Source organism: Sarcophilus harrisii, chromosome 2, assembly GCF_902635505.1.
Source record: "Sarcophilus harrisii chromosome 2, mSarHar1.11, whole genome shotgun sequence".
In the NCBI taxonomy this organism is placed as follows: domain Eukaryota; kingdom Metazoa; phylum Chordata; class Mammalia; order Dasyuromorphia; family Dasyuridae; genus Sarcophilus; species Sarcophilus harrisii.
In genome coordinates, this window is record NC_045427.1 from 339487237 (window position 1) to 339511876 (window position 24640).

The following is a 24640-nucleotide window of genomic DNA, read 5'->3' on the forward strand; positions in this document are numbered from 1 at the left end:
TTATAATAAGATATTTAAGGGCTGAGAGGACTAGAAATAAGATATTCCATCTTGACCATCCTCCTGGTGGTTCTCCTGCCTCCTGCACTCCTCCACTAAGATCAAGACTGGGTCACAGTCTGTCACAGACACAGACTGTGAAGGAGAAAGACTGAAGGAGACAATAAAGACTTTAGACTCTATTCCTGTCTATCCTCCTGATGACTATTCTGCTGAGACCAAGAACCGTCTAAAGGACCTCCAGAAAGCTAGCCCGGATATTACATTTTGATGCCCAAACGTGGATATAAGGACCTACACTCAGCAGCTTGACTGACATATTCGTAAATTCAGTGGAGAAGTCCCTGTGACCAGGAAATAGGGTGAATAAACTAGTCACTTTCGTTTTTCAGCTAAAATGGGGCAAATACTAAGAAAAAAGTCTTCCCCACCCTAAGGTAAGTGTGTAGCAAACAAAGTGAGGTTACTAAAAGAGCAAGGTTTGTTGGTAACTTGGAGCAGATTGGACTCTTAAGATACATTAGAGTACATGTCTCCTTGATTCTCTAAGGAAGAAAAATTAAAGCCAGATAAGTGGAAACTAGTGGCAGAGCAACTATATGAATATTATTAAGATAATGGTCCTGATTTAATTACTGAGGAAACATTCCATATATACACAACATAATACAATTGGCTATAAGGAATTACATAAGTTCTAAAATAAAGAAAAAGGAGAAAGAGCAGAAAGGGCATGGTACTGACAAAGCAGCTAAAAAGCATGAAGAACTGGATAAGAAAAGAGTTAAGTACAGTGATGAAATTAAGGAGTGTGGTGCTTCTCCACAGGCGCCCTTTGAGCATTCTCTATCTCCTTACTCTCCCCCTTCAATTTCCTCTTCATAAATGGGAGGCAGGAGGAGGAGTGGGAAGGGTAGTGACATCAGCACACTTGTGCAGCAGCTTTGTCCATTCCCTAGACATGATTACAAGAGGCATTAATTAAAGCTAAAAATGAAGGACAGGATACATCTGATTTGAAAATAGAAGCATACTTTGTGATTAAAGAATTTGACTCTTCTGAAAAAAGCTCCTACTCTTTATGGGTTTACATCATCTTAAGTTACGATGGTATTGGAGAACTTGGCTTATGAAATTTTAACCCTTAGTGATTGGAAATCTATAGCAAAGACATGTTTAGAATCTGGACAAAACTTGTCATGACTTTCTGAGTAGTGAACTCTGTAGAATACAAGCCCAATGAAATAGGCAACTTGGAGTTAATATAACAGTCACCTTTGAACAACTAGCAGGTTTAGGTTCTTATGCAGACACTTAAACACAGATTAATTATCCTATAGAAGCATGTGAGCAAATTGCTTTTGCTGCTATCAAAGCATGGGGCAACGTCCCAGGAAGACAAGATAGAGGGGAAGCCTTCACGAAAATAGTGCAAGGTCCAAATGAACCCTTTGCTGATTTTGTGGGATGTCTGCAGACAGTTATCATATAAACTACTGGTAAAAGTGTTGCAACAGAAATTATGATAAGACAATTTGCTAGAAAAAATGCTAATGAGGTTTGTAGAAGAATTATACTAGGACTACACAAGGATGCTCCTTTAGAGATCATAAGACGCTGTGCCAAAGTGGGCACAAATACCTTTTATACCCAGGCTAAGATGCAGAATTTTCAAGATCTGAACATGGGAAGACAGGGTCCCTTTTGGCAATAGACTTCCACAAAGACTCTTCAATGCTTTCAATGTGGTAAAATAGGGCATCTGAAAGTTCAATGTTGGCATAGAAGACAGGGTGGGAGAACAAGACCCAAAATCCTATGTCCAAAATACAGAAGAGGCTTCCTTTGGGCATCAGAATGTAGGATGACTCAGGGAAACAGGAGGTAGGGCCCAGCTCCAGGGCCCCAGGCAAAAAACATTTGGGGCATGATGGCAGCTGATGTTACACCCAGAGAATCTTTAGAAGTTCAGTACTCTGACATGATCAATCAGTCGAGAAGCAGTCTGATGGGAGAAAGGGATTACAATTGGGGAGCAATGAAGAGAATGGCTTTATATGATTCTCCTCAGAAAATGTGCCATGGTGGATACAGAGCCAGCATTGAGACCAGGAGGACTTCATTCAAGACTTATCTTTAAAATATACTGTCTGTGTCCCTAAGCAAGTTGCTTAGCCTCTGAGCACTTTAGGCAACTTCCTAATACTGTAAGCTGCAGAGAAAGTTCTAGTCTGCACTAATAAAAGAACTTTCTTCACTCATGAATTGGCTATACCAGTGAAGATAGATAGCCTTCTAACCATGTTAGCCAATACTCCTTTATTTCAGGCAGCCCAAGAAGCTCATTCTAAATATCATCAGGCTGCTTGAGTTTTTGTCTGTAGTTTGGAATAACAAAAGAGCAAGCTAGGAGCATAGTAAAAGCCTGTACAGCTTGCTTTCTTTTCCATGCTCCTATGCTCCCTGCAGGGAAAAACTCTCATGGTCTGAGACCCAGTGAAATTTGGCAAATGGCATTATAAATCTTTGGTCACCTGTCTTTTATCCATATTGTAGTTGGGACCTTTTCAGGATTTACTTTTGCAATACCAGCAGCAAAAGAGACTGCCGAGTGGTCACTGAATTCCTTATACAAGCTTTTGCAATTATGGGTGTGCCACAAGCAATAAAAACAGATAATAGACCTGCATACCCTTCTAAACATTTTGCACACTTTTGTGCACAGAACCAGATTTTCCACACCAATGGCATACCTTTTAATCCTTAAGAACAGGCAATAGTAGAGAAAAGAGAGACATCAAGACGCTCCTCCAGAAACAAAAGAAAGGGGGAGCCACAGGTAACCCGAGAACTTTTAAATTTAATTCTTTATTCTATTAATTTTTTTATTTTTTATAAAGATACACTGGCTCCGGCAGACAAGTTTTATAACCTGCCAGAAGGGCAGTGTCCAGTGAACCAAAGCCCAGGAATTTTGGAGCAGTATAACTTGAAACAAGGATACTTACAACAAGGTGTTAACTCGGTGGAATTGATGAGATGATGGTTCTTTAGTATACATATACTTAATACTTAGCATGGTGATATAATGATTTTCTAGTTCACACATATTCAGTATGCTGTAATGATATAATTGTAATAGGGTATTTAAGGGCTGAGAGGAATGGAAATGAGACATTCCATCTTTGATCATTCTCCTGGTGGCTCTCCTGCCTCCTGCACTCCTCCACTAAGATCAAGACTAGGTCAGACTGTGACAGACACAGACTGTGAAGGAGACAATAAATATTTTAATCTCTATTCCTATCTATCCTCCTGGTGACTATCCTGCTGAGACCAAGACCCATCCAAAGGACTTCCAGAAAGCTAGCCCAGACATTACATTCTATAGTTATGGAAACAATAATTCTAAATTCTCTAGTAATCTAAAGATTTATTTGGATATATCTTTATTAATTATAAAAATTTCAAATACTTCTCACATCTGATCCCAACTAAGCTCAAAGGCCTTATCATCAAATATTCATCATCATATTATTTATTAGAAAACCTGGGGAAATCTCCTTTCCCATAAATAGCTAATTATATCTGTTTATAAAATTGCTAATCTCTTAGAAATAAACATTTAAATTATAGAATATACAATTTACTGACAATTAAATCAATTATGAAATAAAGACATAAGGAGTGTTCTATATTCCTATCTCAATAATTAAAGAGGTCCTAGGTAGAACAAGGTAGAAATAAGGCCTAGGCAATCCTTTAGAATCAGTCAATCAAAGGCATTTCAGGGGCAACTAGATGGCCCAGTGAACAAAGTACTGGCACTGAAGTCAAGAGGATCCGAGTTCAAATTCAGACTCAGGCACTTAACTAGGTATGTGACCTTGAGCAAGTCACTTAACCCCAATTGTCCCCCAAATAAATAAACGAGAGGGGGAAAAATATATATATGTATGTATATATATATGTATATATATATATATATCTTCTAAGAAAAAAAGGGGGGGTATTTTAAATAGGTACCCCCAAAAAAAATTCTTGATAAATTTGGAATTAGTGAAGGTCATCGAATAAGTAAGATGACATTACACAGGAAGTGTATTGGTTAGCAGAAGAAACTTGCTTAAATCCTAAAGGTTTTATATAAAGTAGCAAACCAGTTCAAGTTCTGATTCAGTCATTTTGAACAATTTCAGCCATTTTGAACAATCAATATCCAAACAAGCTCTCAGAAATAGCAATGGCCGGTAGCCATGTCTATATTAGGAGACAAGATAATATGAGCCAACTAAGCTCAGGCATCTATAAGGAAACCAGAAGAAAGCTATGCTATTTCCTAAGAACTTCCTAAGAGCTCCATGAAAAAAAGAAAACCATTTCCAGAAAAATGATTTCCAGGAGCTGTGTTATCCCCTTTGTGCACACATGTATGTACTCATCCATTTTTTTCTGCACTCTATGTGAGAGGAGAGCCCTTGATTTGAAGAGATATTTTGTCCCAAAATAGTCTTACTATACCTCCTTACTAAATATAAATTTCTAAAAGCTAAATGAATTGGGTTAACTGATTGATTGATATTAACTAATAATTGGGGGAAAACACATAATGGGGATTCATGAGTAAACCATCTCTAAACTCTAAACTCTCTTCTGAAGAGAGACAAAGTAGCCCTCCTAAGACCTAGTTAAGAAAACCTAAGACTTTTTAGGGATAGATTTAGGATGGCTGTTGGTGAAATACAACCCTGAAAGACCTATAATGCAAAAATTATGTAGTACCTTTTCAATTAATATTACGGTATGAACAACTACCTTTTTATAAATGTGCAAATTAGCTTAATGTATTTTTATCAGGATTTTGTATTTTAAGACACTGCTTCCTAAATTTTTAAGAATTTAAAAATAGCATCCGGAAAATAGTCAACAAACTAGAAGCAAAAACTATTCTGATTTTTTTCAAATTCCTTTTAATTATACAAATTTAATATTTAAATCTAATTGCAGGAAAGACTTGGTAACTAAATGACTCAATTTTAGGAATCCTTAACAATTCTACTAGGTATAAAAGTACTTCAAAATTAAAGTGGATTTTTTAAAAATTAAAACACCTAATTTCAGAATAAATTTAAAACAGTAACAAACAATATAGCCCAAAGTTTACTTTTTTGAAGGCCACACTGATGTTAGCAAATATTTCTGATTTAATTTCCTTTGAACTAATAGCCAAAATCTTATTTTTAAAGCAAGCACTGACCTAATTTAAAGTGTTTTTTTTTTTTTCAGTTTGAGTATATACAAACTTAATTTTTTGAGTAATTATGGCTGAGTATGTTTTGTCACCCTGATTTACAAAGTGAATCGCCTCAGTACAGCATTTGAAATAAAATTAACATAGCTTTTCTTACCTCTACATCTTGAACAGTCCTTGGCTGTACAATGCATAATTTATGTAGCAGTTGAAGGATCAACTCTTCAATGTAATATAGACAATCCTCTTTTGCTGAGAGATTGGGGTGAACTTGATGCTGAACCTACAAAAACAATTACTTTATTACTTGTTAGTTTAAAAAATGAATATTCAATAAAAATCAAGAGGTCAGGTTATGTAACACTATGTAACACTATTTAAAAATTAAAACAAGAAGATTAAAAATATATAGCTTCTTATTTTTCCTTGTGGGCTTTTTTCTTGCCACAATGGAGCAATTGGGAAAGGATTATTTTTGTACAATAGTAGAGTTGCTGAGGAAATGATAGCCAGGCAGGAAAAAGGGAGAAGAGAATGGGAAAAGAGATGATGCAATTGAAAGTTCTTCATAAATATTCAGAAATTTTTAACATCCTCCCTAAAATAAACTATTTTCTGTTTACTTCTGACAAAATTTTTTTTTTTGCAAAATAGGTGTGAGGTGATAATGTCAATCAACTAAATTCATATGAAGAAGTAGAAGTAAATTTGGTGACATAAAACATCAGAGAGGAGTTTGGGTCCACTATACAGTTAGATAGCAATCATCTCAAGGGAACACCAGATATTATGAAAGCACAATGAATAAAAATTGGGCAACAATTTAATTGGAGGTTTTCATGGTATAGATTAATCTGCTTCTAATTTTAATTTTAACTGCAATGCTTTTGTTCAGGCAAAAACTTTTTAATTTTATGCAATCAAAGCTCTACAAGATCCCAGCAGAAAGCTATACCATAGCCAACAGGAAGTTCATGAGGATCCCACAAAAGGGAGAAAAGACAAAAAGCCCCTTTCCCACATGTGATATCCAAACTTGAGACTACTTTCCCCTGGATTCTATATGTACTTGTGGGAAAGTGTGCCTCCAAGAAATATCTTGTATCAACTATTCTTATTATGCTACCTTAGTATACTCATTTGTAAAGCTGGTTATATATAAAGATAACTGGTTAGTATATATCAACTTATAATCAATGAGAAGCACAATGCTAGAGGGCTTATGATTGATAATATTAAAGAAACCAATCCCAACTCTTCTGGATTATCTCCAGGATCCTGGACGGAAAAATTGCCAGCAACCCTACTGAAACCATACAGTGGGTTCTCTGGGGACTGAGAGTGTGAGCTCAAGAACTTAGCTACATTTTAAAAAACTTTTTGTTTTTTTAGATAAATTAGAGGATGCTCATTCACCTTAGCATGCAAGCAAATTCAAATTTACAAACCAGCTTTATATAATAAAGGCAATAGTAGAGAAAACATTGAATAGTAGAGAAAACCTTGACCTAAATTTGGATCATGCTTTCATGGTTTCTACCATTTACAAGTAGTGTGACCATGATGAATGGGACTGATTGGATGAAGGATTTCTCAGTATCGAGTCACATGATCCCTGTTCCCAGAACTGAGACCCTGGAGAGGTCATTTGATCTCTGAAGGCTTGAATTTTGAACTCTGTTTGCCCCTGACCATGGCAACTTTAATTCCCTGACTCCTGCATTCCCTCATATAGCTCCCAGGTAAGTAAATTCTGAAAAGGGCCTGCACATGTGCCCCTTGCAGGAACTTCAAAATGCTTTGTTTTGTTAACACCTGTAAAAACCTTGGGTCAAATTCTTCCTAGAGTTTTTTGTGGGAGAGAGATCATACTCACTGAAGGGCACATATTTATCTATTGCACCTGCTCCTTTGAGGAAACAAAAGAATTTGGGAAAAGCAATCCTTGGTATCTATCCTAGGAAAGCTGTTGGGATGAGAGGCATTTTTGATAGCCTCATCTCCCTCCCAGTCTTCTTCTGGGTGGTTCCTGGTTACTGTCCCTAGGAACTTCTATATTAACTCTACCTTTGTTTATTCTTTGTTTTTTACTCATATTTAGTCCTTGCATTTTAATATACTTGTGAGAGTTGCTTCTTTCAGACTCTGAGCCATGAAATTCCAACCACTTGGTCAACCTAAAATCACCTGAGACCTGATTCTGACATTCAGCACCAGACCGTGCTGTTGCTGCTGCCACCCACCTACAACTCACTCATCTCCCCCTTTTCAGTCTGGACCCCATTGAGTAGGGCTAGCTAAACATCCCTTGTCAACCTGAAGCAGTTCCAGAAGATGAGACCTTCATCCTTTTGTCCCAAATGAGTCTGGGGCTGGACTGCTTGAAATGAGATGTATATATTCGGGTGAGAAATCTTCAAACTGATAAAAAAAGAGGGGGGATTGGATGAAGGATTTCTCAGTATTGAGTCACATAATCCCTGCTCCCAGAACTGGGACCCTAGAGAGTTCATTTGATCTCTGAAGAGATGAACTTTGAACCCTGAGATATAGGAAGTTGCAGGAAATGACATGACCTGTGGGAGGCAGACAGCATTGGTGACCATCAGTCAAGGATGGCTCCAATGACCTCTATCCAATGAGAAGTCTTGAGTCTTTTGCTTTTAAACCCTGGACAAGCTGGAAGCTGGACAGGTACTAGGCGCACATGGCAGATTTGGGATGGCTCCCAGGTGTTCTGGGCCTCTCCCTGCAGGGATTAAATAAATGCTTTCTCTTTGTATCTGATAATGTCTCTGATTAATTAATTGGGAAGAAGGTCTTGCACCCCACCCACACAATGAGAAAGTCAAAACCTCTCTTAAATTTTAGTTCCTTCATCAATAATACATACATTTACAAAGCCATCAGTTTTCTGAAGTACAGAAGAAATGTGTCCAATGCAGTGCTAGGCACACAAAGAATTAATGAATACCTGATGAATTAAATATTCAGTACTAGCACTAACTGGCCAATATTTAGATTCAATCTAAATTACTTAGGTAATTACTAAGATATTAAATAATGTTGTCCAAACTAGCAAATCATTTGGGCTAAGAAATTTATCCAGGATAGATAAAATAACTTATTTTCCTTTTGATATTCAACTAATTTTGGTTTTGGTTTTTTAAGTGTTAAGTATCAGAGGCTAGATTTGAACTTAAGTCCTCCTGACTTCAAGGATGGTGCTTTATCCACTGCACCACCTAGCTGCTCTTATCCAACAACTTTTTAAAGAAATCCCTATTAGTCTTCTTGTATGAAGAATGGATAACTTCTAAGCATAACTATACCATAACTTTCTTTTAAAACTATGTAAAGGCAAAATAAATTATTAGTTTTTATCCAATTATGGATGCATTTAAAATTTCCAAAAATTTAAAAAGACTTGTATAAATGAATCCATTTATTTATACATGCCAAGTCCAAGAAATCAGGCAACAGGGATAACCCAAAACTTACCTGTAAGAATTGCAACAAGTCACTTAACCTCTCTACATCTAGGTTCCACCATTTGTAAAATAAGGGTATGGGACTAGACTAGATGACTGTTAAAGATCTCTTCTAGCTCAAAATTCATGACTTTAAGTTTTCACTGGAATCACTGAAGTTTATAGTCTGGGTGATATAGATATAGGTGGGTAACTACAATGGCAACATTATACATCATAATGCAGCTACAACTGTAAGTATCACATCAAAAAAGAAATCATTAACTTTCTTGAATAATTATATTATTAGTTCTTAGAATTTAAAACTGGGGGAAAGGGCCTTAAAAATAATGTAATTCAACCCTCTTGTTTTAACCAGCCACCTAAAATCTAGTGAGGTTAATTAAGTGACTTGACCATGGACATAGATATGGTGAATAACAGAGCCAAAATTCCAAGTTCTTGTATTAAAGTATATGGTTGTTTCCATTGCCAAGGCTGTGGTTTGTAAATCATTGCAGAAATTATTTTAGTAAATAATTCAAGAAGTTGTTTTAACATTAAAGATGTTATTACATTATATTTATAGATATATTTATAATATAAATTTTAATTAATTTAAAATTAATTAGATTCTACATTTCAGCATCCCAGAGACATAGTAAAATAAACTTTGCCTCATTAGTACTAACAGACATCACAATTTCCTAAAAGACTGATCAGAAGAAAAGCACAATTAAACAGTTTACAATTTTTAAAGGTCATTTAACAAGTCAGACCTGTATTCTGGTTACTCCATTTTTAAAAAACTTATAATAAAATATTTTCTTTCACTTACACAAGATAAATAAGACATGAAATTGACCTTATATGACCATAAAAGATTTTGGGAATAAAACTGGGATTAACCTTGCCTAAATCCAGATTGTCAAAACAAAAATAAAACCATGTATTCCACAAATATTTTCCCAATTTATATTTATTAGTTCCTCCACCATCAAGTATTTAAGGGTCAAAAACTTTATCAATTAAAATGAAGATGAATGAAAAGTTACTATTGAAGCAATAACAGCTTCAAGCTATCCTATTTTCAAAAATACAAAATGGATATGTTATAAAAGGAATTTGAAAATGCACTTAAGATGATTGAAGTCAGAGAAAATTGCTAGATGAGACCAAGCACTAATTGAAGAAAACAATGCTGGATGCAGCCTAATCATGAAAGCTTTGCCAGATCACTTTACAAAAAGAAGAAAAGATACCAGGCTCCTCTGGGGGGAAAACAACAAAACCTCACAAACAATATTATTACTCACTCTTTCTACAAAAATCAATCAAGAGACTATCAATAGCTACCAATTCACATGCCTTTGCCTTACTCCTTTATAGGAACAATTTAAATACACATTGAGTAAACTTAATTGAAAATATAACAAGGAACAAATAGGCTATGGCAAATGATCTTTCTATAGTGAACAATATCTTTATAGTTACCCAACTGATTGAAAGGTACAGTGAATTAATACAAGAAAATGCCATGTTTAATGCTGATTAAAACAATGGTCTCTAAAGTGTGGGCTAGTATCCCCAAGCAAGGCAGAAAACATTTTATAGAGGTACAAAAAGAAAATGTAGGTTTAGACCTTACTATTCCCAGTGATATAATATAACTGTGTACTCCTGATTTTTGTGGAGGATGGGCCACCTGGCCTGGGGAAATTCCTAAAAATTATTCCCACCCACCTGAATCTCCCTTGGGAAAGCTACCTGGTTCCCACAGGAAACTCCCACTTCCCAAATGATCTGGGAATCACTTTGGTCTGGGGAAACAAATCACCACCTTTTATTGATTTGGAAATTAGCCCCTAATCGCTCCCTAGCCCTAAACCATAGAAGGCTAAATAAAAAACAAAATTCTGTACCTAAACCTTTGCTATCTTCCTAATCAGGAAACAGCTGAGAGAAAGGGTTTCTCAGTGATATAAACCCATTTTTGCCACCAAATAAATAAATAAAATAAAATCCTCGCTTGCATACTGGGACTGAGAATCTTTCATGAAACCTGCGACACAGACCTGGGGACTCCCATGGCATTAGGGTATCCTCACCCCTCAACACCAGTATGGTCAGTTTCTCAGAAATATGGAAAAGTAAATGGCTATTGAGGCAGCAGTAGACTCACTTCTTTTTCTCTAGGGTAGTTATGGGGTTGAATATCGAATAAGGAACAAGGATCTGGTAGGGAGCTAATGATGTAAATTGTGTCCCCTTTAATCTTTGGGGAAGGCCCTGATATAACCTTGAGGGAGAGAGGGGAAAGGGTGTTCCTGAGTTTCAAACCCTGGGAGGGGCACACCTTTCCCAGAAAACACCCTTCCCAAGATAAGTAATGTCATTCAATTGAAAATCTTGGCCTGGGGCATAGTCAATGTCCTCTATTGAGTGGCTCAAACTGCTTCCCAGCTCCAGGCCAACACTGGCCAGATATAACCAGGGGTTTGTCAAACAAACCATCTTTGGAGAAGTCCTAACAGGATTTTGCCCACTGATGAAGATATTTTCTTCTCAGTGTAAACCCATTCCTAATTAGGAGTTTGCCCACTAAGAAAGCTGTCTTCCTACAAGCTGTTTTCTTTGTGCAAATAAATCCTCTTTTTGCCACAAATTTAGGATTTAGGAATTCTTTCACAAGGAATCTGTGACATCAACCAAAGGGAATTTCTTACCCTCAATTCTTGCACCACTTCACTATAGTAGGGCATGAACAGCTGCAGCAAAAAAGTGAGGGAAATAAAGACATAGGGGGGTAGCAGATTACAGGAAGCTTGGGTTGGAGTCCCCACAAAGATGGCAGGGTAAAAAGAACTCATCAGGACTGCAGCTGGACCCAGGCCAACCACAATAGAAGATCCAGCAGACTGACAGAAGGTAACAATCAGCAAGTTTTTATTAATCACCTACAATCACCCTGAAGTCAAGGCCTTCTTCAAGAACAAAGGACAAACAATAACCTCAAAGAGTAAACTAGTAAATCTCTCCATTCCTTTTTTCCTTCTTTATTTCCTTCCTTCCTTCAGTTTTTCCTTTCTTCCTTCCTTCCCTTCTTCCCTCTGTCCACATAGGGTATTATACCCTTACCTACAGATGTTCTTAAAAGCATTTTTTTTTTCTTTTGCACCTCTGAATCCTTCCAAGATATCTATAGAGATTTACTGACTAGATTTCTTTCTTAAGGACCAGACTTTAAACCAAAACCAATCTGATTCTAATTTGGGTCCAGTAATAAGATATAAATCAATTGGACTAGAGATGGCCCTGGATGAAATGGGAGACCTTGGCCTTTTTTTTTTTCTTTTTTGCTGAGGCAATTGGGGTTAAATGACTTGCCCAAGATCACACAGCTAGGAAGTATTAAGTGTCTGAGTCCATATTTGAACTCAGGTCTCCTCCTGACTTCAGGGCTGGTGCTCTACCCAGTGCACCACCTAGCTGCCCCAACCTTGCCCTTTTGAAAGTCTTCAGCAGGTCTAAGTTTGACTAAGGCCACACCTATTCAGTGTTTCGGGCTAGGAAGCAATTGAGACAAAGAATCTTCTCTTTCACCTTGTCAAAAAAAAAAATAAAAATCTAAATTAATTAATTAATTGATCTGGGAGGGAAAGATACTCAGAAATGACTGCTATTTACATTTAACCAGAATCAATCAAGACACAAACAATGACCAATTGGGCTTGGCCCAGGAACTATTGGGAAGTGCAAAAGAGAAAAAAAAAAGCTTTTAAAAACATCTGTAATTAAGGGTATAACAACTTATGCATACAAAATTTATGGTCACTTCACTTTAAGCAAGTGACTTGGTGCACTAAAATGAGAGGGCAGGAAAAAATAATAATCTAAGATGCTCCCTACCTGAATTCCCTCAGGTAGACTGCAAGATAGATCACTCACTCAATAAGCATTTCTTAACCATCTACCTGGTACAGGGCACTAGAAATACAATACAAAACATATTCATAAAATAAATGTAATTTGTTGGAGGCAGTAGTAACTTCATGGATTGGGACAAACCAGTTAGAGGTAAAGCTCAATCTGAGATGCAGATGAGGAAGGAAGGAATGAAGGTTTTTCCCAATGCAGTCTAAGGGTACTGAGGGCCTGCACAAAGGCCTGGAGGAAAACAGAATTTTGTGGATGGGGCAGTGTAGAGGGCTGAAACTCTTGAGTCATTGCACTGAGGTCGGTTCAAACACTTAGGGCTAATTACCGATTGGACAATACTCTATGGGCATGTGCTTGGAGAATGGCCCTTCCCACTATACTGTGCTGGCTCGATAATTGGTGTATACAGAGAATTGTAGGAGGGACTAGGGGGTGGAGTAAGATGAGCCAGAGTCACTTTGGCAGTAGACAAGGAAGAAGGAGATCCCAGAGATTCTGCTTCTATCCTATTCACTTCTACCCCTAAAGACCAAGAATAAAGACTAAGAACTTTTGCTTATCCTGACTCTGGCTGATTCTAAGGTATCCAAGGTGCTAACATCGTCATCACAGGGCAGTATGATTGAGTTACAGAACTAAGGAAGGGGAGTAATATGCAATTAGTCTAGCTAGGTAAACTAGAGCCAGACTATGAAGGGTTCTGAATACCAAACAAAAGTCAGGCAGCTATTGGAAGATGACATGGTCAGATCATGCTTTAGTCATATCATGCTGACTGCTGCAAAGAACACAGACCTGAGGGAGAAGAATCTTGAGGCAGGGAGAAGACTACTGTAATGGTTTAGGAAAGAGGTAATGGGACTAGCACGGTAGCCATATAAGTAAAAGAATAAGGAATATATGAAAAGATTTGGCAATTGACTGCATATGGAGCACTGCTTCAAGATTCAGAACCTGTATGACAAAAACAATAGTATTCTCAACAGTAATAGGAAAATTAGGTATGACAAGAGTTTTGGGGAAAAGTGGAATTGTTTTGGATATGCTATGTTGGAAATGTCCAACAGGTAATGATAAGAGATTGGAGTACAGGACAAGAATAGAGATGAATATATAGACCTGGGACTTACTTGCACAGAGATGAGAATGTTGACATTTATCCAAGGACAAAGCTCAGAAAAGGATACTCCTTTATTGGAGTAGTCAGACAGGTAGGAGGAGAACCAGGAAGAGAAGTGGCAAGAAAACCCATGGATGAAAGGACATCCAGGATGAGGAAGTGTTTAAGACCACTGAATCTGGCAATTCAATGAAAAATACAAATAATCTTGAAGAAAGCAATTTCAGTTCAGTGATGAGAAAGAGTGAGAAGAGAGGCAAAGCAGTATTATTTTTGTAGACAGATTTTTCTAGGAGATTGTAAAAGGGAGAAGGGAATCAGAATGATAGTTTTAGCACATGGTAGAGTCAAATGAAGTTTTAAGGATGGAGGGAATGTATATAGCAGAGAAAGATTCATTAAATAGGTAGAGTTTGTAAATAAGAGGGGACAACTGTAAGGACAAACTACTGGAGGAGAGAAACACTAAGTAGAAAAGTTGTCCTTGACAAGTACAAAGGCAGAGAGGCTAGAGTAAAGAGGAAGAATCAAAGCAATTCAATTAGGAAAAAGTTAAAAAAAAAATACTTTGCAAGGATAGATGTTGGAATATTTACAAACTGTTAAGCCATTGGAGTTGATTTGATCTTAGAAAGAGATATTTTGGGCCAGAACTTGAAACAAGGTACTAAGTGGAACTGATAGAAACAATGCTTGTGTTCACACATTTAGAGAGCTCATAAGTATCTAAGTACTCAATGGAGTTCACACATTTGGGAGAGTTCAGGGTTTAGAATGAGATAACCAAATTCACACCTCCCTTAGGGCCAGAGAGCACTCTCGGAGATAACCCAGAATCCCTCTCTCTCCAGAAGGCAGAGTTAACCTTTGGGAGATCATATATAACAAGAATCTCTTAGAGCTGGAAGGAGTTTTTCTTGGGAGCTCAAGAGAGTTACTTGGGTTGGTTACTTGAGAGAGGAACCTTAGAAACCTTCTCCTCAAAAATCCATTGCCAATTATGTAATAGTCTGGTCATCTTTAATGGAGACCCATGTGCAAAATTTGGAGCTGTGGCCAATAAAATTTGCCACTCTGGGATGGTCTCACAGCATACATTAATTTGTGCGTTAGTATAAAAAGTGTATATCCTATCAGGTCTTGTTGTCCCAGATAACTGTATTGCTCTCTTAATGGCCTTTAATAAAATTCTAGCCACAAGCACTAGGTATGGAGTAAGGCTTTGTTTTGGTTGTGCCGGGAGGTTCACCCACTCTATCACACTGTCTCCTTGATGAAGGACTGCTGTGGATGCCTCTTTTGTAGCAAAAACTTATATTTCCAAGGTTTTTTGAGTGACTCAACCACATTGGATAAAGCCAGTTCAACTTCTCTCAAAGCCTCTCGAGCTTCTTTTGTAAGCTGGCATGGTGAATTTAAAGCAGTGTCTCCCCTTAAAATGTCATATGGGGTTGCAATTGATTGGTAGCTAAACCTAGCACTGGACGCTATCCCCTATTAATTTTTGGAAATCATTCAAAGTATTTAACTTCTCTGTTCTTAAAGACAGTTTTTGTAATGTAAGTGCCTTAAGATATATTTCATATCCTAAATATTGAAAAGGAGCATGCCTTTGAATTTTTTCCGTAGCGATATGAAGTTTGTAGTTTTTTAGCGTTTTTATGGTCTTTTGTAGACATGCTTCTTACATTTGTTCTTCAGGTACACACCCCAAAATATCATCCATATAATGCAGCAATATTACCTTTGGAAATGCTTTTTTCACTGGAGTAAGAGCAGCAGCAACATACATTTGGCACAAAGTAGGGCTATTTTTCATTCCCTGTGGCAAAACTGTCCATTCCTATCTTTTATAAGGCTTAGCTAAATTAACACTGGGCACTGAAAAGGCAAATCTTTTCATATCCTCCTTATCTAGAGGGATAGAATAGAAACAATCCTTGATGTCTATAACCCAAAGAGGCCATTCTCTAGACAACTGAGTAGGAGATGGAAGTCCAGGCTGAAGAGTTCCCATAGTTTCCATCTGTTAATTTATCTTTCTTAAATCCATTAACATCCTCCGTTTTCCAGATTTCTTTTTTATAATAAATACTGGAGAATTCCAAGGACTTAGAGAAGGCTGTCGATGTCCTTCGTCAAGTTGCTCTTGCACTATATCTACTAAGGCCTGAATTTAATCTCTTGTTAAGGGCCACTGTTCTACCCACACTGGTCTGTCAGTTTTCCACTGAATAGGAACAGGTGAGAGTGCTGGCAGGCCTTCAACAGACACTCCTCCAAAAACAAAAGAAAGGGGGAGCCACGGGTAACCCTAGAGAACTTCTAAATTTAGTTCTCTATACTATTATTTTTTAAATTTTTGATAAAGATGCACTGGCTCCAGCAGACAGGTTTTATAACCCACCAGAAGAGCAGTGTCCAGTGCGAGCAGCTCCACTATCTCTAGATAATTGCCAGGTGATGTGGAGAGATGGTGAATGGAAGGGACCAGATAGGTTAACTGCTTGGGGAAGAGGATTTGCTTATATCTCTACAGGAGGAGAAGGAATCAGATGGGTGCCAACGAGCCGTATTCGCCTTGTCCATCAGAGAGAAACAGAAAAAGAGAAAAACCTCTAAACAAAGGAGAAGATTCAAGAAACATCTGATACTGAAAGAGCATGGCTGATAATGAGACTGTTAAAATAATTTTAAAATCTATTATTGGATTCTTGGCACATTCATGGACAATGGATTTCTTTGGGACTATTTCTAGGACTTATGGACATGTACAAATTCTCATGTTTTCATGTTATTTGTTACATTGCTACTAGACTGTGTTATATTGATGGACAGTGGGCTCCTTTTGGACTATTTTTAGGACTTATGGACATGTATAATGTTGTATATGAAAAATTGTTTACCTCAAAGCTTACAGGAATCATTGGATTCCTGGCACATTAACTAATGGACCATGTGTAAATGTGTAAATTCTCATGTTAATTCATGTTGTTTGTTACATTACTACTAACCTGTGTTATATTGCTATGTGCTTATGTAACTATGTGTAATGCCTCCCATATTGGTGGATTTATGTACACCTTGTTTCAAGTGAGCCCCTTAGAAACCCGCTAATCTGATTTGATTTTCTATTTCCTTTGGTGTTTTCATCTCCCTTCATGAGAAGTCAGGGAGGTCATGACCACCATGACCACCTATGTTCTAAATCAAAAGAAAAGGGGAGATGTTGGAATCTTTACAAACTGTTAAGCTATTGGAGTTGATTTGCTCTTAGAAGGAGATATTTTGGGCCAGAACTTGAAACAAGGTACTAAGTGGAACTGATAGAAACAATGCTTGTGTTCACACCTTTAGAGAGCTCATAAGTATCAAAGTACTCAATGGTGTTCACACATTTGGGAGAGTTCAGGGTTTAGAATGAGATAACCAAATTCACACCTCCCTTAGAGCCAGAGAGCACTCTGGGAGATAACCCAGAATCCCTCTCTCTCTAGAAGGCAGAGTTAACCTTTGGGAGATCATATATAACAGGAAGCTCTTAGAGCTGGAAGGAGTTTTTCTTGGGAGCTCAAGAGAGTTACTTGAGTTGGTTACTTGAGAGAGGTTTCTTGAGAGAGTTTTTCTTGGGAGCTTGAGAAAGTTTTACTTGGAGTCAGAGAGGAGCACTCTGGGAGGAAGCCCACAAGCCCTATCTTCGATTCATGCAAGAGATTCATTGCATCTTCCAACTTGGTGCTGGCTGGAGGCTGAAGAAAGCAGAGGCAAAAGCCAAGGACAAAGCTGCAAGAGCTCTTAGAACCAAGCAGAGAGATAGGCCTCTGAGCTAACCGGGTTATACTGAAGGACACAATAGGTAGACATGGCTAGGAAAGTTACATGACTATCTAATACCATGTAAGAACATAGAAAGTAGCTGGTTGGAATAATCCAGACTTGTGATTTTGTAAGGCATGAAAAGGAAAAGGACAAGGGAGCCAAGGGATTCAAAAGTAGAGGACTAGTTTATAGTTGACTGCTTCTATATAGGGTCAAAATTGTGATGGATCCTTATATAGATTTCCATTCTATGTACTGACCTAATTCTTATAAGCAAGTATATATATCTAATTATTTCCAGACACGGTCTGACTAGTTAAAAGGATTAGAACTATATACAGTTTATTACTCTAATTATAAATGAGTTTCTAGATAAAATCCAATCTAAGAAATAGGGGTAAAATGAAGTAAAACACCATTTCTATTCATATTTTTATTTCCTCAAATCTGAATTTTAAACATAAAATAGCAATAATTTCCATTTTAACAGAATTTTCCTCTACTCTCTTATTATTTACATATTTTCAAATTTGTATTAACTTTAAATCTTCACTAAAGCCCTACTGTGTGGCAGATAGGTTGTGTACTGGATATAGCACTGGAGTCAGGAAGATCAGAGTTAAAATCCTTCCTTACTAATTGTATGACCCTTGAAAATCTTTTAACTGCTATAGGAGTTATAAGAGGCATACCTAGCAACTTAATACTTATAAAATGGGAATAACAGCAGCTACCTCAAAGATTGTTATGAAGATCAAATGAGATGATATTTGTAAAGTGCTATATAAATGCTAGCTATTATCATGTAATTATAATTATGCTTTATCATGATGTACAAGTGATTCTGGGTTCTGAAAGGCTATATCAGTGAAGCACAAATTCTAGCAGTTTGGTAGACCAAACTGGCAATGCTTCAATAGCTCAGACTAGCTAAACTCAGATGTTCATCACCAGAAGTTGGCCATTAGGTAATTATTTTGCTACTTTATTAATTAATAAAAATTTCGACATTAATTTATTAATAAGATTATTTACTTATTAATTACTTAATTATTAATTACTAATTATTACTATTTAATTAATAATTAGTAATAATAATTACTAATTAATTAGTAATTAGTAATTAATAGGTATAATTTACTTATTGATTAGATAAGAATTAATAATATAATTTACTAAAAGTTTCAATTTGAATCAGTGAAAGTAATATACAGAAATCAGATCTTTTGAAAAAGAGCCTTAAGGCAATTCTAATAGACTTGTGATGAAAAGAGCCATTAAATTATAAATTTTAGAAGGGGGCAGCTAGGTGGCATAGTGAATAGAGGACCAGCCCTGAAGTCAGGAGGATCTCAGATACTTAACACTTCCTAGCTGCGTGATCACTTAACCCCAATTGCCTCAGCAAAAAAAAAAAAAAAAAAATTTAAGAGGACTGCAACAACATGAATACAATCCAATTGAAGAAACCAGGCTGAAAGATCTACATCTAAATCTAAGAATTCAGAAACAGAATTTAACTTTTCAAAATTCTACAAAACATTTATTGATAAAGAACAGATGTCATATTTTTAGAAATGTATAGTAATAAAGTCATAATTAATCTGCTCTAGAGATAATCTGAGGAAGTTTGAGAGGGAAGGCAGTATATGAGAGAAGTATAACAAAAAGAGTCTGTAAGAACATGCAAAGCTGTGCATCACTGACAGGTACAATAAAGAAGAAGAGGAGAATGGAAGACCCTACAAAAATGTTTCTGTATCATATTAACTATTTGACCATACATATGGTAAATATATGAGTACCTCATTCTCTATAGGCAAAAAGTCTGTCCTTACAATTCTGTACCTTTCTCCCCTCCCATAATGCTACCTTTGGTACTTTAATTTAGAACTTTTAGCACATGGTATGCTTCTTCTTTAAGATCCCTAACAGGACTATAATCAGTATGAATAAAACTAAGTTGCATGGTCAGAAAAAATACCTGAATATATCCTCAGGAAGGATAATGCCTTAATAAGGGGATGCTTTTATCAGACTTTGATAATTTTGATGATTAAAAGAAAAAGAGTTGGCAAAGAAAAAACACTTAGCTTAGTATACATAATAGACAATAAATACTTGTTAACTTGACAAAGTTTCCATTCTATGTACTGACCCAATTCTTATAAGCAACTATATATCTAATTATTTCCAGACACGGTCTGAAAAGGATTAGAACTATACAGTTTATCACTCTAATTATAAATGAGTTTCTAGATAAAATCCAATCTAAGAAATAGGGGTAAAATGAAGTAAAACACCATTTCTATTCATATTTTTATTCCCCAAAATTTGAATTTAAAACATAAAATAGCAATAAAATGCACAATGCATTTACCCCACCAAGGGTCTGTGTTTTCAGCTATTTATTTGCTTATGAAAGAGTATTATGGAATAGAGGGAGCTTCAATTGCTCATTTTCATATATATACATACACATGTATCAATATATGTTGACATACATGACAATCTGGAGCTAATAACAGAGAAATGCTGAAACATAAAATTGTTTATGATTAACAGACAAACATACTTTGCTTAATCATGGTTCATTTATCAGAGATGAAAATCTGGTTACTTAATCATAAATTGTAGTGTATTTCTCAAGACTGAATGATTGATGAAGATATATTTCAGAATAAGGTAAAATTATAAGATAAATAAGAAGTTATAGCTTTCTAAATTAGGTTTAGAAAGGAAACATCAAAGCTGTGCAAAATCACAAATGGAGAAGTTGAAAAAAGAAGCTTTTCTGTGCTGCTACCTACTATCCACATAATGTAAAAGAGAAAGGTGAAGATATTTTCCTAAAAATCACTTACTGCTTAGAACAGAATGGGGAAACATCCAGCCTGAGAAATCACAACAACCTCTCACTGTTTGAATTTTTAAGTTGATAATTTTGTATGGCCTAATTTTGATGTTACAAATATCCAAATGGCCCTTGGCAGAAAATAAAGGTTCCCTAACCTTGGCTTAAAAGCTAGACATGAGGGAGAAGACAGGAGGTAGATAAGAGCAAAGATTATTTTCTGCACTATCTTCTATTGTCCAAGAGGTGAAGAAGAGAAAAGAAGATACTGTGCTACCCTACTACCTGGTGCCAAGGAGGTGGAGAAGAACCTCAGAGCCAGCCAAAGAAGCAGAACCAGATAGATTTCTGCTCATCTTAAACTAGGGGTCTCTTCCTTACTAACAGATTATATAATACTTTGCAGTAGCTAAGTGAATCAGCTGAATCTGGACCTAGTTCTGGAAGTACTACCAATGCCATCAAAACCCCCATTTAGCTGAAACTGTGCCCTTTGAGGAATGAATCCCAACACTCCACGGAGCATTCCAGCCATTTCAACAACACAAAAGTTATACCTATCAGTGAACCTTGAGAGGGCAATTTCTGAAGAAGAAAAGTTAGTATGAAGCAATAGTTAGAACCATCCCCAAAATCAGGAGCTCCTAAGTTCAGACACTTTAATACTTCTAGATGTGAATCCAGTCAAATCATTTAACCTTACAATAGCCTCAGCAAAAAAGAAAAAAAGGAGAGACAGGAAAAGAGGGAGGGAAAGAAGAGTGTGTAAGAAAACAGAGGGAAGGGAGGAAGAAGGCATTGAGATTCCAACCCTGGGTGAAGAGATTGCAGGGCAAAGTAAAGAACTATCAGGCACTACAACAGTGGTCCTCAAAGTGTAGTCCAAAGAATTGTTGGGGTCTCTGAAACCCTTTAAGAGGGTCTACAAATTCAAAATTATTTTTTATTTCTAATGTAGTAAATAGCTAAAATATAACCCATGTGAACAAAAACTCTTTGAATAGATCCTCGATAGTTTTTTAACAACATGAAGACACTGAGAACAAATATTTGAGAATCACTGCACTACAATATGATCTGGGAATCTGTCTAAATTAGGAATAAGATCATTATCATTATACACAGCAATAATCACTTCTAATGGACTTAACTCTTTCCAACAATGAGATGACTGAGGCCAGTTCCAATGATCTTGTGATAAAGAGAGCCATCTACACCCAGAGAGAGAACTGTGGAAACTGAGTGTGGATCACAACACAGCATTTTCGCTTTTTGTTGTTGTTTGCTTGTATTTTGTTTTCTTTTTCATTTGTCTTTCTTTTTGATCTGATTATTCTTGTGCAGCAAGATTATTGTATAAATATGTATACATATATTGGATTTAACACATATTTTAACATGTTGAACATATTTTGGATTACTTGCCATCCAGAGGAGAGATGGTGGGAAAGGGGGGGAAAATTGGAACAAAAGATTTTGTAAGGATCAATGTTAAAAAATTATCCATGCATATGTTTTGAAAATAAAAAGCTTTAATTAAAAAAAAGGAATAAGATCACTGGAAATTCAGAACTCTAAATTTATCAAGTAATAGTGTATGTAACTCAAGTATTTTGTAATTTTTAAAATATAAATACTGTTTTAACATTGAACTTCAAGACAGTTACTCTTTTTTTTTTTTTTTTTAATAATTATAACTTTTTATTGACAGAACCCATGCCAGGGTAATTTTTTACATTATCGCTTGCACTCACTTTTGTTCCAACTTTTCCCCTCTCTCCCTCCACCCACTCCCCCAGATGGCAAGCAGTACTATACTTGTTAAATATGTCACAGTATATCCTAGATACAATATATGTGTGCAGAACGGAACAGTTCTCTTGTTGCACAGGAAGAATTGGATTCAGAAGGTAAAAATAACCCGGGAAGAAAAACAAAAATGCAAACAGTTTACATTCATTTCCTAGTGTTCTTTCTTTGGGTGTAGCTGCTTCTGTCCATCATTGATCAATTGAAACAGAGTTAGATCTTTTTGTCTAAGAAATCCACTCCATCAGAATACATCCTCATACAGTATCATTGTTGAGGTATATAATGATTTCCTGGTTCTGCTCATTTCACTTAGCATCAGTTCATGTAATTCTCTCCAAGCCTCTCTGTATTCATCCTGCTGGTCATTTCTTACAGAGCAATAATATCCCATACCATTCATATACCACAATTTACCTAACCATTCTCTAATTGATGGGCATCCATTCATTTTCCAGTTTCTAGCCACTACAAACAGGGCTGCTACACATACAGATCCCTTTCCCTTCTTTAGTATCTCTTTGGGGTATAAGCCCAGTAGCTTATCACTGCTGGATCAAAGGGTATGCACAGTTTGATAACTTTTTGAGCATAGTTCCAAACTGCTCTCCAGAATGGTTGGATTCATTCACAACTTCACCACCAATGCATCAGTGTCCCAGTTTTCCTGCATCCCCTCCAACATTCATCATTATTTTTTCCTGTCATCTTAACCAATCTGACAGGTGTGTAGTGGTGTCTGAGTTAAGACAGTTACTTATAAAAATTTCACATACCTACTGTAGAGTCTATTATTCCATCTCAATTTTTTTAATGTTCTGAGTTGATGTATATGCATTATTCTGGAAAATGTAGAAGGTTCTTAAGTATTAATGAGAAAATCTCAGTATTGCAGACTACATAGAAATACAAATAGAGCCCAATATCATTCACAGATAAAATGTTTAATCTAGAGTTCAAAGGCTGCTTGTATTCATCTGTCATGAACATATTCCTTATAAAAAGTGGGACAAGCTTGTATTTTTTATTTCCTTCACAGGCTAATTGTACACTATTTCAAAGTCCGATTCTTTTTGTACGGCAAAATAACTGTTTGAACATGTATACTTATATTGTATTTAATTTATACTTTAACATATTTAACATATATTAGTCAAGCTGCCTTCTGGGGGAAGGGATGGGGGAAAGAAGGGGGAAAATTGGAACAAAAGGTTTGGCAATTGTCAATACTGTAAAATTACCCATGCATATAACTTGTAAATAACTTTATTATAGCTTTAATAAAATAAATTAATTAATTAAAAGTGGGACAAGAATGAGAAAAAACAGGGAAGAGGCACTCTAAATTTATTTTGAGAAATGGAAAATGAGAATTTTACTTGACTCATTGACACTTCGAACACAAGAAACTACATCTGTTACTTCGATAACAGTACTGGTTCCCAGAATAGGTGGATCCTCTCAAAAATCAAATCGCCTAGGGAGGAATTTCAGGGAACTTCATTAAAAGTTATCATTTTGTCCACAAATGTGTCATTTCAAAAATTTTCTAAAATCGTGGAGGGACTCTGTCAATGATAAAATTGGACAACAGAACTTGCCAGAAAAAAAAATCTACTGAGGATGTTGAGGAGGGAGAAACAATTTTAGAATTCCAAATTTAACAAATAAAATAAAATAGACTTTGCAGAAGCAAGAAATCAAATTCACAAAAATTTCCTTAGGGTGTCATTGCCAAAAGTTGAATTTTGCCCTGAGCTCGAACAGGGAAAGCTAAGAAACTTGTTGCCATTCTGGATGCGAGATGGGGCGAGGAAAGCAGCCCCGATTCTCCTAAGTTAGCCATCACAAAGAGGTGAGAAACCTAGCAGGTGTCCCTGTTCCAGGGAGGTCAGCGACCCCTGAAATCCCCTTGTTCAGGGGGAGCCGGGACAGGACCACCTGCCTCAGACCACCAAATGAGTAGGCCCCCGCTTGCTGTCCAGTGGGGCCGCAGTGTCCCGCCCTCAAGATGACAGAGCTACCACCAACCCCCATCCTGTACTGACCTTCCGCAGGGCAGGGATGAAGAGTCCCCGCCATTTCGGATGGTTCTCTTCACTAAAGAAGTCGTAAGGCTGTTGCGGCGGCTGCATGACTTCGGCAGCGGCTCCTCCGCATCAAGGTTGGGGAAGTGAGGGCAGGGTCAGGAGACAGCGACTGCGGCCACCCCCCTCCAGAATCCGGGAGGCTCCCTCCCTGAACAGTTCGCGCCGCGGCCTGAGCAGGAGGGGAGGAGGTCGCTGCTCCCGGCAGGCTCGCGGAGGCCGGGGCTTCGCGTCTCAGAGTCCGAGCTGACCCCGCGGCTATGACGACGGCGGCGGCGGGGTGTCTCCTCC

The 24640-nt window shown here is 36.9% G+C and overlaps 1 protein-coding gene across 1 annotated transcript in view; it reads right to left on the bottom strand.

The window, feature by feature from the left end:
- SOS2 (SOS Ras/Rho guanine nucleotide exchange factor 2) overlaps nucleotides 1-24415 on the bottom strand; it is a 111424-nt gene extending 87009 nt beyond the window's left edge. Inside the window, exons 1-2 of the mRNA XM_031952969.1 lie at nucleotides 24311-24415; nucleotides 5409-5534 (exon numbers count right to left, since the gene is read on the bottom strand). Of these exons, the coding sequence (XP_031808829.1) occupies nucleotides 5409-5534; nucleotides 24311-24397 (213 nt within the window). The 5' untranslated portion in view covers nucleotides 24398-24415. The remainder of the gene's footprint in view (nucleotides 1-5408; nucleotides 5535-24310) is intronic.
- Between the last annotated feature and the right edge of the window lie 225 nt (nucleotides 24416-24640).